This window comes from Podarcis raffonei, chromosome 13 (genome assembly GCF_027172205.1).
Source record: "Podarcis raffonei isolate rPodRaf1 chromosome 13, rPodRaf1.pri, whole genome shotgun sequence".
NCBI classification, from domain to species: Eukaryota; Metazoa; Chordata; class Lepidosauria; order Squamata; family Lacertidae; genus Podarcis; species Podarcis raffonei.
In genome coordinates, this window is record NC_070614.1 from 34,356,843 (window position 1) to 34,374,430 (window position 17,588).

At 39.8% G+C, this 17,588-nt stretch overlaps 2 protein-coding genes across 2 annotated transcripts; both read left to right on the plus strand.

The window, feature by feature from the left end:
* The first annotated feature begins 1,392 nt into the window (after nt 1–1,392).
* On the plus strand, nt 1,393–7,471 carry LOC128400227 (vomeronasal type-2 receptor 26-like). The gene is made up of 3 exons (XM_053362341.1): nt 1,393–1,703; nt 4,457–4,583; nt 5,451–7,471. Exons 1-3 carry the CDS (start codon nt 1,560–1,562, stop codon nt 6,350–6,352), a joined length of 1,173 nt encoding a protein of 390 aa, XP_053218316.1. The 5' UTR covers nt 1,393–1,559; the 3' UTR covers nt 6,353–7,471.
* LOC128398865 (vomeronasal type-2 receptor 26-like) lies at nt 6,959–16,804 on the plus strand. Its single transcript, XM_053360127.1, has 6 exons — nt 6,959–7,078; nt 7,334–7,461; nt 9,014–9,305; nt 11,491–12,120; nt 14,125–14,251; nt 15,087–16,804. The coding sequence occupies exons 1-6, from the start codon at nt 6,959–6,961 to the stop codon at nt 15,986–15,988; spliced, it is 2,199 nt and encodes a 732-aa protein (XP_053216102.1). The 3' UTR covers nt 15,989–16,804.
* Nucleotides 16,805–17,588: the final 784 nt, after the last annotated feature.

Consider the following 17,588-nt stretch of genomic DNA (forward strand, 5'->3'; position numbering starts at 1 on the left):
GAGGTTCACAGCTCTGATCTTGGCTATTCCACGCTTCAGGCTTATCAGGAAAATGTAAAACATTCAAATCATGAAGTTTTAACCACAGAAGCTGTAGTTATTGTGCTATAAAAGCGGGGGGACTTTATGTGCAGAGGAAAGATTTGTACTGTATTGAGGATGGTAGTTTTAGTGCTCTTGCTGCTGGCACTGTTTCCTCACATGGTATGCAAGGCTCACACTGTTCAGTGCAGTATGGTTTATCCACACTCTCCACTTCACACATATCATCAGTCAGGAGACCTCATCATCGGTGGTGTGGCTTATCATGCTGGCATCGTCACCAGTTTACTACCTTTCGAAGAAGAACCTTTGCCTGTGCTGATGGAACCAATTGTGTAAGGTCTTAATAACTGTTTGCTTTTCTTGTCTTTTTCAGACACTGGGATAACTACAGCCTTGAAACATTGGCGTCTTGAGTTGAGTTGTAGGAAAAAGCTAAGGTGTTTAAGGCAAGGGTTGAGGGTCTGGTGAGAAAAGGTAGCTTTATAAAATAAGTTACAGTCATTGCACACACAGAATATAAAAGCATAAAAATAAAGAAAGCATAGAATAACAAAAAAAACCCACCCCAATTCCATTTAGATAAAGAGCAATATCCTCCTGATCTTTAAACAGTATTCCTTTTACAATTCTGAATAAAAACATTGTAGGTTCTAGCCTCAGTCTTTCTGCTAAGATAACATTAATAACTTGCTATCTTAGTTTCCAAAAGCCATTAACAGATTTACAGATTCATGTACAATAGATAAAATCTCACTCATCATATTTAAAATTATCACCAGGGATTGATACCATATCTATCACCTTTAAACAATTTTCCTGCAGTAGAGAAGCTACAATAAAGTTACTGAGCTTCCCCCATAAACAATCATTCCTAGGATTTTCTTTTAGTAAATTTGCTGCTTATTTTTCCAAATATGATAGGCTAATTTTGCTAATGCAATGCCTGGTGGTATATTTTGGAAACTGCTTTCTTTGGGTTATTAAACAAAATATTTTCAAACCATGATAACTCTTGATAAGTTGTCTTTATCCTCACCACCCTCCTAATTTAAAATGTATAATTTCTGAGTATTCAAATAGTGATGGTGCTCACTGACATGTTGAAAAGTTTTTTTGTGTGTGTGCTTTTATCCAGTCTCTTTGCATACTGTACACCATGATACATCTATTGGTCAAAATATGCTAATTGTCCATTGTTGAAATTTCAATGTAAACACTGGTGTTGTTTATCTTTTTATAAATATATATACCTTATAAATGCTGTAATACTTGCTTTTTGAAAAAAGTAGGTACAGAAGACCGTGACATTGCTTTTTTTAAAAAGTGTGGAATAACTTTCTGAAACAGAATCTCACTTTCATTTCAGTGTAGTCTCTAAGCATTACCAACACATCCTGGCTTTGGCTTTTGCAGTAAAGGAGATAAATGAAAACTCTCTGATCTTACCCAATCTCACTGTGGGCTTCCACATCTATGACAGTTATAACAACGCAAGGAGGACTTATCATGCCACAATGCTGCTTCTATCAGCACTGGAGAGATTTATCCCTAACTACCTATGTGACAAGCAAAAAAATCTAATAGCAGTTGTTGGAGGACTGGATGCCCAAATTTCCATTCACGTGGCAACTCTCTTGAGTAACTATAAGGTTCCACAGGTAGGAATCTCTCTGTCTGTAGGTGAGTGGGTGTAACATGGGGAGTTAACACATATATTCTTAGACATACTGCATTTCATATTCTATGATTCAAAGACGTTAATGTGTGCCTTGCAAAAAAAGAGACAGACTTATTTTTTCCATGCATCTCAGAGCCAAACTTGAAAAACAAGAAGTTTAGTCCGATGTTGCTGATAGAGTTTTTATGATGCTGCCAGTTCTGCTGTTTCTTTTGTTTTATTGTTTCGATTGTATTAAATTCAGGAGGTTAAAAGAGGGCTTAAACTGTAGAAGAAAATATTCTTCATAGTACATTCACCATTGCGGGAAAAATTAAGTGCAAATAGGACTACATAAAAACCATCAGTGTATGGAAGAACCACACCTTGCCAGGTGGACTCTGCATGTAATTTAAAGAAAATCAAGTGCTCAGAACTTGAGTAACTAATATCAAGGCAACAAGGAGAGTTCAAGGGAGATAAGCATTCACTATTTATGTGGACATCCAGGTAGACACAATTAGGAGGAAACACAGTTAGCGGCAAGGGAAAGCTATGTGTAGTTGGACATGCACTCTGGATTGTAAGAATGCTGATTTCAAAAAAGCTTAAAGAACTACTAGGTGAGATCTCATGGTCAGAAATACTCAGAGAGAAGGGAGCCCAAGATGGATGGGAGTTTCTTAAAGGTGAAATACGGAAGGCACAAATGCAGATGATTCCAACAAGAAAGAAATGGGGGAGGCACCTAGAAACCAGTGTAGCTGCATAAGGAGCTTACAGATGAGCTGAGTTTTGTTTTTGGTTTGTTTTTTTTAAAATCCTCTTGTCCCCTTTAGCCCCCATACTCCACAAATAACTGTTCTATGTTTAGGGAGCAGTTCTTTCCCTTGAGGTGAGCGGGAATCAACAAAATGTAATTCCCTATCTTGTTGACATATGGCTTTCATCTGAAAAGGGAACAACCTACATGGATATGTTTTAAAACCTTCAATATACCTACATGGATATGTTTTAAAACCTTCAATATACTATATATATATCTGATTATTATTGCCTTCTTCATCTCTTCAGCTCATATATGGCTCTGTCCCATTGTTGAATGATAGAAACCTAGGACTTTCTTTCTACCAGATGGTACCCCATGAAGCCCTTCAGTACAAAGGGATTCTTTCTTTGCTTCTGCATTTCAGGTGGACATGGATTGGGGTCCTTGTAATGGATAATGAAAATGGTGAAAGATTTTTGCAAGCTGTTTTGCCAGTATTTAACCAGAGAGGTGTCTGCTTTGACTTTAAAATAAGAGTCCCTATGTTAACTTCTGGCTCTGAACTGGATGAAATGTTAGAAGATGGGACAAGGATACACAATATAATAATGAAAAGTACAACCAATGTAGTTGTGTTTTATGGTGAATCTAATTCCATGGTGTTTTTGAGATGGCTTCCCTATTATTCGAGAACTCCACCGAGCCTACCAAAGGGCTTAGTGTGGATATCAACAGCTGAAATGGAGCTCACTTCCCTGGGTTACCAAAAGAATTGGGAAACAGAAATATTCCATGGTGTCCTGTCCTTCACAATTCATTCCAGTTACGTCCCCAATTTCAAACCATTTCTTGAGAGCCGAAATCCTTCCATTACAAAAGAAGATGGTTTTATCAAGGACTTCTGGCAACAGACATTTAGTTGTGTATTCTCAGATCCAGATGTGGAAGATGTGGAAGGGGATATTTGCACTGGGGAGGAGAAACTGGAGAGCCTTCCAGCACCATTCTTTGAGATGGAAATGAATGGCCACAGCTACAGCATCTACAATGCTGTCTATGCTGTAGCCCATGCTTTACATGACAAGTCTTCACTTAGATTCAGAGCAAAGGAAGGCAAAGGAGGCCAGAAGTATCAGAATCAACAGTTTGGGCAGGTAATAGGCTCAAGTGACAGATCATTGCAAGTGTATAATCTATCTCTGAATTCTAAAGAGTTAGCACATTTATCATGAATATTTTCTCACTCAGAATGTTGTACCCAACATTCAATTTTGTTATGAAAGCCCCAGCTGTGTCCGCTTCTAAATTCTGGCCTTTTCCTTATTCAAACTAGATCCATCACTTTCTCAGAAGTGTGTCCTTTAACAACAGTGGAGGAGACAAGATTTCTTTTGACCAAAATGGGGAGTTAGTGGCTGGATTTGATATAATCAACTGGATTGTTTCTTCAAACCAATCATTTCACAGAGTGAAAGTTGGGAGTGTAGATGCCAACCAAGTGTTCAGTATCAATGCGAATGCTATTACATGGTATGACTGGTTTAACCAGGTAGGCCCCAATTGTTAGCCATTTGAGTAGCATTGCCACTCATCTTCCAAGCCCCTGTACAGGGAAGCTAAGTGAACAGCAACACTTTGAAGTGCACCCCAACTCCCACTGAATTCTGGGAGACTCGGGTTATTCCTGCACACAATTTTGTCAATTGACCTCTCCCAGAGGGAAAATGATCAGCAACACTTTGAGGAGCACCCTGGTTCCCATCAATTTATGTGAGAGCCAGGACATGGTGGAGGAGCCATCAGGCAGCAATTCCTGTTTTGCCTCAGGTGGTAAAATAGGATGAGCTGCCTCTGACTCCATTCAGAGATGGAGTCTCTTGAAAAGAGGTATGACTTTAGTAACAAATGAAATGTTCACACAAAGGAAAGGATTCTAATCTCATCATTCTGAACATTATTTTTCTGCTCTCTCTTTTATGGATTAGTCCCAGCCTCTTTCATTATGTACTGAGAGGTGCCACCCAGGTTTTAGGAAGAAAGTGAAAGAGGGAAAGCCATTTTGCTGCTATGATTGCATCCCATGTCCAGAAGGGAAGATTTCAGATCAGGAGGGTAAGTATCTGATATATGAGATCACTTGAATCAGGGTATTAAAGACAGATCCAGTCAATAAAAATGACGGTGCCTTCTGTGTATCTATATAATGGGTAGTTCTGGTGATATCTTAGCAGAGAAGAAAACTTTCAAAGGTAGTGTTTAGTATCACCTACACATTGAGGTTTCAAACACATTACCTGTTTGTTTGCTTTTTTTAAATTGAAGTTTGTGATTCCCCTCCCCCCCAACTTAGCTATTCTGGTTCATGCATTTGTGAAATGGACACTTAACTTTTGCAATGTAGCTTAAGGGGCCCTGCCTTCAAAGAATTTCACTTCCTTCAATGGATGTGAAATAAGGAGATCACTCTGTGATCATCCAGGACCACATCGTTTTCATCATTTTATTTTCTACATGTCTGGTTGTCTGTGTATTTACCGTATATATATTTAATTTACTTCTCCCTCCCCCACCTCATCTCCTCTCTTTCCCATGCCTGAACTTTTTCGTAACCCCTAGAGGGCTACCATTGACTTGTTGACTTGTTGGTGTGGCTGGAAACCATAAATGCTCAAAAATTAATTAATGAAGGAAGAAGGGGGAAATAAACAGAATACAAAAACCAATCAAAATGTATCAATTACCAAATATATGGTTCTTACATATTTTATGGTCATGACCTAAGATTAGATCATATTGTGACCAGGTATTAATTGAAATAAATGTCACAATGTGGTATGAAGTGTCAAGAGGTGCTCAGCGTAGCTTTAGAGCTACAAAAACACTGACATTGCTATAGCATATGAACATAGAATCTTATCTGTCAGGAAAGAGCAATTTCAGCATGTTGCTGAGACTAAGGCTACATGTTTTCTTTTATAGACATGAATGACTGTAATAAATGTTCAGATGAAGAATATCCAAACAAGAACCAGGACATGTGTATTCCCAAGGATATAAGCTTCTTGTCTTATGAAGAACCTTTGGGCATTAGCTTAGCTTGCTTTGCTCTTTCATTTTCTTTGATCACTGCTCTGGTTCTGGGAACATTTATGAAGCACCACAACACAGCCCTTGTCAAAGCCAACAACCGAGACCTCACCTACACTCTCCTCATCTCACTCCTACTCTGCTTTCTTTGTGCATTGCTATTTATTGGCCGACGTGACAAGACGACCTGTCTCCTTCGACAAACTGCTTTTGGCATCATCTTCTCAGTAGCTGTTTCCTGTGTGTTGGCAAAAACCATCACAGTGGTTCTGGCTTTCATGGCTACTAAACCAGGATCCAGGATGAGGATGTGGGTGGGAAAGAGACTGACCAATTCCGTTGTTATTTCCTGTTTTCTTATTCAAGCAGGCATCTGTATTGTGTGGCTGGGATCCTCACCCCCCTTCCCAGATGTTGATATGCACTCAATGGCTAAGGAAGTTGTTCTAGAGTGTAATGAGGGATCTGTGACTATGTTTTACTGTGTTCTGTGCTACATGGGCTTCCTGGCTCTTGTCAGCTTCACTGTGGCGTTCTTTGCCAGGAAGTTACCTGACAGTTTCAATGAAGCAAAATTCATCACTTTCAGTATGCTGGTCTTTTGCAGTGTCTGGGTATCTTTTGTTCCAACCTACCTCAGCACAAAGGGAAAACACATGGTAGCTGTGGAGATCTTCTCTATCTTAGCCTCTGGTGCTGGTCTTCTGGCTTGCATCTTTGCTCCCAAATGCTACATTATTTTGTTGCGACCTGAGTTGAACAACAAGGAACATCTAATAAGAAATAGGGCCTGAAGAATTTGCATCTCTTCATCATACTTTTTAGTTTTTAATTCTATAGTTGCTCTATGTAGATTTTCCAACAGACTTCCACATTCTTCTAATATGAAATTTTAATTTGGGAAACTGAATTAAGATTTGTAAGGGGAAAGGATTGTGTCTGTATCCCATCCCTCCATTGTACTGTCTTTTTTTGCTTTTCAGCCATTTTTGCTGTTGCCGCCTGCCCCACCCCCGGCAAGGTGCTTTTTGAATGTTAAGAAGTCAGCTGAAAACAATCTCACTCTCAAAGTGTCCTGAATCATGTTGTCTTCAAACTTTTGATGGTGGTGTATAATGCTTGTCACGTTGTTAAAAACAATCCTCTATACTTTCCAGAGAATGTTAATATGTAGCTAAAGTGTGAGAGAAAACCTTTCTTTAGAATATAACAAACAACCATTCCTTTTTTTCTGGGGGTACTCATGGGTTATGAGCTACAGGCACATGTTTTTCTAAGAAGAAAAGTGCTGCAAATGTTTCTTAATTCCAAAAGGACTCCAAATCCTTCGCTTAAGAATTGCCTTTGATGTAATAATTAACTACACAATTACCTAGTCAGAAGGACAGTAATTAGTTACTATGTGCAACCAAACCCCTGTGGAGTTTCAGTTACCACTAGGAAAACAAAGAACAAAGACTGTGAAGGTCATCCTAAATATCCCAGTACCAGTCAGAGATAAAGAGAGGGATTGGGAACAGGCAAAAGCCTACAGTGGTGATCTTTGCTATTCCAGGCTTCAGACCTCTCAGGGAAATGCAAAATGTTCAATGTGGGCAGTTTTAATAGCAGAGGTTTAATGCTTCTACTGTAAAAGAAAATATAGGTTTTTATATATAGAGGGAAGATTTGCTCTTGTACTGAGGATGGCGATTTTAATCATTTTCCTGCTGGTCCTGTTTCCTTGCATGACATGCAAGGCACATATTGTTCAATGTAATATCCATTATCCACAGCCTCCTCTTCACACATTTCACCATCCAGGAGATGTCATCATTGGTGGAGTTGCTTATCATGCTGGATTCATCATCAGTGAAATACACTTCATGGAAGAACCCCGGCAAAAACTGGGAGAAAAATTTGTGTATGGCCTTACTGACTTTACTTTTCCTCCTATGTATTTTATTCACTTATTTTATTTAACAAACTATTGTCACAGGGTGAATGGGTGCTATTGCTGCAGCCTTAGAAATCTGGCTGCTTGGCTTGGGCTGTAGGGAAAACATCACTGCACTTCCTGAAGCAGTAGGCAATATTGTGCCCATGAGATGTTGTTGAACTGAACTAGAAGTTCAGGATATCCAATGGGCAGGTATTAGGGAGTTGTGGTACAAAAAGCATTTGGAGGAGGGCAGCACATTGGCTACCCCTGAGTTAGTGGGCGGGTATATTATATATACCTACAGATGTATTACAATATATGAGTATGTGTGTTGGTGTATGTATATACAGTCATACCTCTGTTTACATATCCCTTTGGATATGTAATCTTTGGGTTACAGCCACGGCAAACCTGGAAGTGTATGCTTCTGGGTTCTACCGTGTGTGCAGAAGCGCTCAATCACGCTGCGCATGTGCGCAGAGTGCACCTCTATTTATGTAATTTTCGGGGTGCGAACAGACCCCCAGAACAAATTAAGTTTGTATCCGGAGGCTCCACTGTACATCTGTATTTGCCATTGATAGATAAGGCACATTTCCCCCCATAGTTACTCTCTTCTCTATTTGTGTCTTCCTATTCATCTCCACTCTTACCTCAGATGGCTGGCTTTCCTTCTTTTAATCAATTTTCTTCCTTCCTTAACAAAATTGAACTTCTCAAAAAGTTTGCTTGAGGCTTGTTTAGTCCTTTTTACTCTATAGGTTTTATATTTAAAACTTCTTTTGTCCCTATTAAGGAGACTTGCATGCTAATACAAAACTAATGGAGCAATCCTATGTGCAAGAAACTGGTGTAAAGCAAACTGGCATAAATTAAAGCAGCATAAAGTTACATCAGATCCAAACCTAATGCAGCAGAAAAGCAGCTACTAATGCCCTACCTAAGCCTGGGAGAGGGAAAACAAAGAATTTAAAAATGGTATTCTATGCCAGGTTGCCAGGTAATGCGACTAAGCAGAACATGCTTATGATCCAGTTTAATGCCCTCCCTCTGTGGTCCCATGCCGCCATGCCCCCAGTATGTCCACGTTTCAGATTTAAACTGTTCAGGCAGCTCAAGCTCAGGTGGCTCAATATGGGCATCTTGAAACCCTATAAAGAACAAACCTGCAAAGAAAAGCCAGTAAATAAAATTTCAAGGGAAAAGAAAGCATTATGTTCACCAGCATGTTTATCAGAGATTTCTTAAGCCCATGGTGAATATTTACCCCTTGCCTCTATTCGGCTATGCTTTTAGTTTTATTTTGTATTTTCAAAAAAAGAAAAAGCTAATGATGAAATATTATAGAGTGTGTGATCTTCTAAATGTGACCACTCCTATACTTCAGCCTTTATATTTATGTAGGCCAACATAGAAACATTATATATAAATACTGTAATGGTTAATTATTGATAAAGGAGACCCAGAACACATTAGCAATAACTAAACTAAGTTTGGAATAGCATTCTGATACAGAATCTCACTCTTATTCCAGCACAGTCAGTAAGCATTACCAGCATATCCTGGCTTTGGCATTTGCAGTAAAAGAGATCAATGAAAACCCTCAGATTTTACCCAATCTCACATTGGGCTTCCATATCTATGACAGCTATAACAATGCAAGGAAGACTTATGATGCCACAATGCGACTTCTATCATCATTGGAAAGAGTCATCCCTAACTACCTATGTGACAGCCAGAAAAATCTAATAGCAGTTGTTGGAGGACTGGATGTCCAAATTTCCATTAATGTGGGAACTCTCTTGAATAACTATAAAATTCCACAGGTAGGACAGCTCTGCCTGCTTGTGTGTGTGTGTGTGTTGGGAATTTAACACTCATATTCTTAGTCCCACCATTTTTCCTATTCTATTGTGCCAAGACATTACCTTGGTTTGCAAACAGTCTGGTTTGCATACATTTTGGATTACAAACATGTCAAACCCGGAAGTGTGTGTCCCGGTTTGCAAACTTTTTTTGGATTACAACCCTTTGGGGGGGGATTACGAACAAATTTTTTTGGGAGGCCCCATTGGCAAAAGCGCGCCTTGGGTTACAGCCTGTTTTGGTTTACAAACAGACCTCCAGAACAGATTATGGTTGTAGACCAAGGTACCACTGTACTGGGCACCTTGAAAGCAATGAATCAAGCTTCATATTTTTAGAAATCACACTTCCAAACTGGAAAAATGAGATTCTAATCTGCTGTTGTTCATACCATTTTTTAATGTTCTTAGTACTGCTGCTTCTTTTGTTTTATTGGTAGGATTATATTTAATTAAAGATGAGTTAACTGATGAGATGAAAAAACAAAAGAAAATACACTTTATGATTCATTCATAATTCAGAAAAAGTGTAAATACAGTTCAGAACTGTATAAAAATAGCCTATATAAAAAGGGACCCCACGCTGCCAAGTGAATGCTGAATAAAATTTGAAGCAAAGCTATAGTGCTCTGAACTTTGGTAACTGATATCCAAGCAACAGGGAAAGTTTAAATGGGATAAAGGGGATATTGCATGTGTACACACAGATATGGGAAGAGGAAGATTGGCCTCTCCTGAAACCTGGGATAATTCTTTTGTGCACCTATAGCATGTTATGTAGAAATACAGAATATAGGAATTATAGTAAAACATCAAGAACCTTCACTGTCCTGATTATGATTATTTTTTACAAACTCTTCTATAAAAATATTTATTTATTTTTTTGGCAAGAGAATTGCTGTCGGTGAGTGGTAGAGCATCCACTTTGCATGAAGAAGACTCCAAGTTCAATCCCCAGCATTTCCTAGTAGGACTGTCTGAAATTCTGCAAAGCCACTGCTGTCCTGGAGATAGATGGGCAGATGGTCTGAGTTGGTATGAGGCAGCTGCTTAAATTCCAATATAGCTCGAGTTATGATTTCTCATGTAGACTGTACAAAACCTTTGACAGAAGTTAGCTCCCAAATACAAACTCATTACTGCAAAATATTTTGAAAACCTTGCTCTCAGAAAGATGTGATTTAGCAATTGAAGAATGAAAAATAATAACAGTACAGTGGTACCTTGGCTTTCGAATGGTTTGGCTCCCGAACAAATTGGCTCCCGAACGCCGCAAACCCGGAAGTAAGTGTTCCGGCTTGCAAACATTTTTTGAAAGCCAAACATCCGATGTGGCTTCCGATTGAGCACAGGAAGCTCTTGCAGCCAATCAGAAGCCACACCTTGGTTTTTGAACAGCTCCAGGAATCGAACGGACTCCTGGAATGGATTAAGTTTGACAACCAAGGCATCACTGTACATGAAGTACCTAGTACAATCAATGTCCTTAAGTCAATCTATTCACTTTCAGTCACCACTCCCTATCTGGAGAATGAGAATAATAAAAGTCCTCCTACGTTTTACTTGTAAAGCTTGCTAATATGATAGGGGTTCCAATTGTACCACCCTGTATTAACAAAAAGCATACATCAGTGGAACATGTAGAGGGTCCATTTTTTGCTATTCCTCTTGCCCCCTGTAGCCCCCACACACCACAGATTCCTTCTCTGGAACATTACTCAATGCTCTCAAAAAAGATTTAAGGAGTGGTGGTTGCTTGGGGGAGGGAGGAGGGAAATAGCCAAAAGTGATTCCCTGTTTTGCTGACAGAAAAAGGGAACAGTACTAGATTCCAAAAGGGGAACAACACTAGATTCTAACCTACCTTAATTGTTTGGAAACCTTTAAGATGCAACATACATTCTATTTTTACTATCTTTTTTCTTCTCCCCCAATCTCTCTCCAGCTCATATATGGCTCTGTCCCATTGATGAACAATAGAAACCTCGGGCTTTCTTTCTACCAGATGGTACCCCATGAAGCCCTTCAGTACAAAGGGATTCTCTCTTTGCTTCTTCATTTCAGATGGATATGGATTGGCATCCTTGTAATAGATAATGATAGTGGTGAAAGATTGTTACAAACTGTTTTGCCAATGTTTTCCCAGAGAGGTGTCTGTTTTAACTTCATAAAGAGAGTCCCTTTGATAAGATCTGTCTCTAAACTGAACAAAATGCTAGAAGATGGGTCAGAAATACATAATGCAGTAATGAGCAGTACAACCAATGTAGTTGTGTTTTATGGTGAATCGAATTCCATGGTGTTTTTAAGATGGATTCCATATTTTGCAGAATATCCACCAAAGTTACCCAAAAGTATAGTGTGGATAACGACAGCCCAAATGGAACTCACTTCACAATTTTATCAAAGGGACTGGGAAACAGAAATATTCCATGGTGTCCTCTCCTTCACAATTCACTCTAATGATGTACCAAATTTCAAACAATTTATTAAGAGTCGAAATCCTTTCAGAACAAAAGAAGATGGTTTTATCAGGGACTTCTGGCGACAAGCCTTTGGCTGTGTATTCCCAAACACTAGTGTGGTAGATGTGGAGGGGAATATATGCACCGGGGAGGAGAAACTGGAGAGCCTTCCAGCACCATTCTTTGAGATGGGCATGAATGGCCACAGCTACAGCATCTACAATGCTCTATACGCTGTAGCCTATGCTTTGAACGATATGTCCTTACAAGCAATGGAGGACAGAAGAGGACAGAAGTATCAGTTGTGGCAGGTAATAGGCTCAATATTGTCAAGCAGCAGAGCACTACAACTCTGCTACAATAGATCCAAATATATGTAATAAAACTGTCTCCCCAAACTCTGACCATCCTCATATTTTCAACTCTCCTTCATTTCCCATCCCAGACCACCAGCCTTCTCTCATTTTGAGCACATTAACAGTATGCATTTTTATTATGTTCCTGATCTATGTAGGCTATCTTTAAGTGTTCTTTAGGTTATTGAAATGGTATGAAGTTATCGCTTTAGGAACTCTTCTTCTTATCCTTCCTTATTTTCTTGAGTGGTCTCCATCTGACTGTTTGATCCTTTTAATCAGCCAGGTCCAGCCAATGGACAGTGTCCTCCAGATATTGTTAAACTACAGTTCCCATCAACCCAGACTATTGTCCATGCTGTTTAGGGCTGACATCTATTCTAATAAAAAAACATCTGTTGAGTTCCACAATGGCTAGTTCTATTCTATATTGTGCATTATGGTTGCCATCTGATTAAGACTTTAATGCATCTGACTAATTTATGATCCCAAGGACAGCCTTTCTGGGAGTGGATATACATGAGCATGCATGCCTCTGAAATCACTTTTCTAAAAAACAAAACAAAAACCACATTACGTGGTGTAAGAAGTAGGCTTTTTCACACTGTGTAAACCCAAAGTACAAGCACGTTGAGTTTGGGTGGTGGTGGAGTGGAGGGCAGCACCTGAGAGATGTGGGGAGCCAGAATGCTAGCTTCCCAGTAGGTGTGTCACTGGCAAATGGGGGCAAGCTACTACTGCCAACAAAACACAAATGAGGGGTATTTTAACTACCACCTCTGCTTTTCCTTTATGGTCCAAGAACTTTCTATATGAAAGTGAATAAAAATATTTTATCAGCCTTTGTACTGGTATGAAAATATTTTGTTTGTATATTGAATTTTGGAAATCACTTTGAAATCTCTAGGAATTGCAACTAATAATTTCTCCTGTCCCTGAATCACACAGCACATCTGTAATGAATACAACACCATAAACAATATCAGACCTTAATACAGAAGATCCAACTACAGACTTTTCTTAACTTTTGCCTTTTCCTTTCTTATTGAGCTCCATCACTTTCTCAGAAGTGTCTCCTTTAACAACAGTGGTGGGGACAAGATTTCCTTTGACCAGAATGGGATGTTAAAGGCTGGATTTGATGTGATCAACTGGATTGTTTCCCCAAACCAATCATTTCATAGAGTGAAGGTTGGGAATGTTGATCCCAACCAATGGTTGACCATCAATGGGGATGCCATAACATGGCCCAACCATTTTAACCAAGTAAGCCTCAGTGGTCACTGTCTATCTGTCTTGATGTCAGAAATCAATTTCATTAGACAATGAGGATGTCCAATAAATACAACATAAAAAAATTGTAAGAAGCACAATAAATGGATTGAAAAAATAGGATTATTTTGGTTGCTATATTCTTGTCTATACAGTGGTACCTCAGGTTAAGAACCTAATTCATTCTGGAGATCCTTTCTTAACCTGAAACTGTTCTTAACCTGAGGTACCACTTTAGCTAATAGGGCCTCCCGCTGCCGCAGTGCCAACAGAGCACAATTTCTGTTCTCATCCCAAAGCAAAGTTCTTAACCCAAGGTACTATTTCTGGGTTAGCGGAGTCTGTAACCTGAAGCATCTGTAACCTGAAGCGTCTGTAACCCAAGGTACCACTGTATTAATTTAGAAGTTGTTTGGAGGGGGGAAGTACAATTAATTATATTGACACTAGTTTAAGTATACATGAAATCACAATCAATGTCATTTAACATTCAACCAAGCTCCATTCATTCAAGTAGATGGTTTCTTAAAAGTCTGTGGTACCACAGTTGTGCTAATATAGGGAATGAACACTTGCTCGTAGCATTGATCATACCTTACTCGATGGAGGCGTTACTTAGAAAATAAGAAAAATTTCCCCAAATATTCTAATCTCATTATTCTCAATTTTATCTCACTTGTGGATTAGTCTCGGCCTGTTTCTTTATGTACTGAGCAATGCCATCCTGGCTCTAGGAAGAAAGTGAAAGAGGGAAGGCCATTTTGCTGCTATGATTGTATCCCATGCTCAGAAGGAGAGATTTCAGTCCAGGAGGGTAAGAATTATACATATACCATACAGAGCAAAGGCTGAAAGTCAGAGGAGTGAGTGATATCAGAATTAATTTTCTTGCATGTTTGAAATGTGATACAAACATTTCTCTGTCTTGGGAGACAATAGAGGAGTGTGCCTTTGGGAGGGGAGTCAAACTGTTGGAAGGTTACAGTGCCTGCTGTGACTGTAGCGACCAATATGGAAGAGACATGTTTTGTTGCAGCTGGGGCAGCTGAAGGCATCCAGTTGTGCTGCTGCAAATGCACCATTGCATGCTCCTTCCAGCAGTCCTTCCTCCTTTCGTTACTGCTATGGATGGGCAATCTGACTGCTGGTTTCCAGGCACTGCAGTTGATTGAAAGGGATACAACTTATATTATAATATGAATATCAGAACATGTTTTTTAAAGCCATTAAAATACAGGATTTCGGCACAATATGTGTATTGTTGTTTTTTTCAAAATCAGACTCCCCCCGCTGACATGAATGACTGTAAAAAATTGCCCAGAAAAAGGCTATCAAACCAATAATCACAATATGTGTATTCCCAAGAAAATAAGCTTTTTGTCCTGTGAGGAAACTCTAGGCATCAGTTTAGCCTCAACTCCTAGCCTTATTTTGCTTACAGATTATTCTAACACACAATGTTCCTCACAGATGTCAGTTAAAATTCCAAACACCACTTAATAGGGTTTCACCAGACAAGACAGAAAACTTTCGTATTCAAACATCATTAAATATTAAACAATAGCCATTAAAACATAATACAGATAAAATTATTTCTACGGAATATGTGTTTACTTTCCCTAATTAAGACAAAGTATTTTCTTTTTCAGATGTGAACAATTGTAATATATGCTCAGAAGAAAAATATCCAAATAATAATCAGGATATGTGTATTCCCAAGGAAACAACCTTTTTGTCCTATGAGGAACCTCTGGGCATCAGTTTAGCCTGCTTTGCTTTTACTTTTTCTGTGATCACAGTTTTGGTCCTGGGAACATTTTTGAAGCACCACCACACACCCATTGTCAAAGCAAACAACAAAGACCTCACTTATATGCTGCTAATTTCTCTCCTGCTCTGCTTCCTTTCTGCATTGCTATTCATTGGACAACCTGAAATTGTGGCGTGCCTCCTCCGACAGACGGCTTTTGGCATTATCTTCTCAGTGGCTGTTTCTTGTGTGTTAGCAAAAACCACGACAGTGGTTTTGGCTTTCATGGCCACCAGGCCAGGATCCAGGATGAGGAAGTGGGTGGGGAAGAGACTGGCTATTGCCATTGTGGTGTCTTGTTCCTTTATTCAAGCAGGCATCTGTACTGTGTGGCTGGCATCTTCACCCCCATTTCCAGATGTCGACTTGCACTCAGTCACTAAAGAAATTGTACTGGAATGTAATGAGGGCTCCGTGACTATGTTTTACTCTGTCTTGAGCTACATGGGCTTCCTGGCTCTTGTCAGCTTCACTGTAGCTTTCTTTGCCAGGAAGTTACCTGACAGTTTCAATGAAGCCAAGTTCATCACTTTCAGTATGCTGGTCTTTTGCAGTGTTTGGGTATCTTTTGTTCCAACCTACCTCAGTACCAAGGGAAAATACATGGTTGCTGTGGAGATCTTTTCTATCTTAGCATCTGGTGCTGGTCTGCTGGGTTGCATCTTTGCCCCCAAATGCTACATTATTGTGTTGCGGCCTGAGTTGAACGAAAGGGAACATCTAATAAGAAATAAGACCTGAAGAATTTGAGTGCATAGCATGCATGTATGAAGAGTGATCACCAGACAAGGGGTTAAAATTGGCTTGTTCTGCTATGTTCTCTTCTTTTCTTCATTGTTTTGCATGCTCCTGTGTTGAATAAAATTGTTTAATTGTACACTGAAATGGAAAATAAATCTGTAATGTGTCTGTATTTAGGTTGTGAAGCATAGCATGGAAACTTCTATTGAAGCTAAAGAAGAGCTGAGAGAAGAGTTTAGCAGTTAATGATTAAGTGGGGCTAAATCTCATCTGGGTCCATCACAAGGTGTTTAGCTTAGAATCACATGAAACCTCTAGTGTTACAAGTCCATTTGCTTATCTCTTTCCAAGAAAAGAGCCTCAGGCTAATGGAGACTGGAATGGAGGAAAGACAAAGCTTGAAATTTTAGCACTCGAAGATATATATATATTGGAATCCAAGTGTGCTATGCTTGGACAAGCATAAGACATTCTTCAACTATCTGAATGTAACTTTATTTGTTTCAAGTTGCTTCAGAGTAAAGTTCTGCAGTAAATCTTTTGAACCATATTTTTGCACTAAATAATTTTTCTTTCAAAGAATCAGCTTTTATTCACATTATTTGCCTCCATATGTGCACTGTTAATGGCCTCAATAGCCCGGGTTTTGAGATCATTAGGGGAAGTCCTTTTCTTGTTTTTGCCACCCTCACAGGTTCACTTGGTAGCGAAGCAGGAGAGGGCCTTCTCAGTGGCTACACACAGACTTGGGAACTTCCTCCATAAAGAATTTCTCTCTCCTGGTTGTCCTTCCTTCAGCAGGTGACAGCAGGTGACAGCAGGCAGAAAACATATGGAGTCTGTCAGTGCCTATAGCTTGATGCATCACAGGTCAATATTACTAAGCGTCTCACAGTTGGCGTTCAAACTCATAACTCTCTGGTAAAAGGGGTGCTTTGAGGGAGTTAATGCTTCTCAAGTGCCCCCCCCCAATATCCTGACCAACATCCTCTTCTTTAATGTGGATTTATGAGGGAACATTTATTGAGACTGCTCATAGTGCAATAAGAAGGAGACGCAGGCATAAGGTATCCATGAATAAAAGTAAAGGTAAAGGTACCCCTGCCCGTACGGGCCAGTCGTGTCAGACTCTAGGGTTGTGCGCCCATCTCACTTAAGAGGCCGGGTGCCAGCGCTGTCCGGAGACACTTCCGGGTCACGTGGCCAGCGTGACGAAGCTGCTCTGGCGAGCCTGCACCAGCGCAGCACACGGAAACGCCGTTTACCTTCCCGCTATAAAGCGGTACCTATTTATCTACTTGCACTTTGACGTGCTTTCGAACTGCTAGGTGGGCAGGAGCTGGGACCGAACGACGGGAGCTCACCCTGCCGCGGGGATTCGAACCGCCGACCATACGATTGGCAAGTCCTAGGTGCTGAGGTTTTACCCACAGCGCCACCCGCATCCCTGAATACCTTGTTGCTAACCCCTACTACAAAGATTTGAATCCAGTGTCCTCTTCATGCTGCCGGTCATTCCAAACTTTACCATGCCTTCCTACCTAACTAAAGCATGATGGAAATATTCTCTCCAGAATATGTGACAAACAACTTTTCTTAA

What these genes read in the sequence shown, in the direction of transcription:
- LOC128400227 (XM_053362341.1), top strand. Translation starts at nt 1,560, where the DNA reads ATGCTGCTTCTATCAGCACTGGAGAGATTTATCCCTAACTACCTATGT. An exon ending in GTAACTATAAGGTTCCACAG is followed by an intron (nt 1,704 to 4,456) that starts GTAGGAATCTCT and finishes TTTATGGATTAG; the next exon opens with TCCCAGCCTCTTTCATTATG. An exon ending in GAAGATTTCAGATCAGGAGG is followed by an intron (nt 4,584 to 5,450) that starts GTAAGTATCTGA and finishes TTTCTTTTATAG; the next exon opens with ACATGAATGACTGTAATAAA.
- LOC128398865 (XM_053360127.1), top strand. Translation starts at nt 6,959, where the DNA reads ATGTGCAACCAAACCCCTGTGGAGTTTCAGTTACCACTAGGAAAACAA. An exon ending in AAGAGAGGGATTGGGAACAG is followed by an intron (nt 7,079 to 7,333) that starts GCAAAAGCCTAC and finishes CATTATCCACAG; the next exon opens with CCTCCTCTTCACACATTTCA. An exon ending in AAACTGGGAGAAAAATTTGT is followed by an intron (nt 7,462 to 9,013) that starts GTATGGCCTTAC and finishes CTCTTATTCCAG; the next exon opens with CACAGTCAGTAAGCATTACC.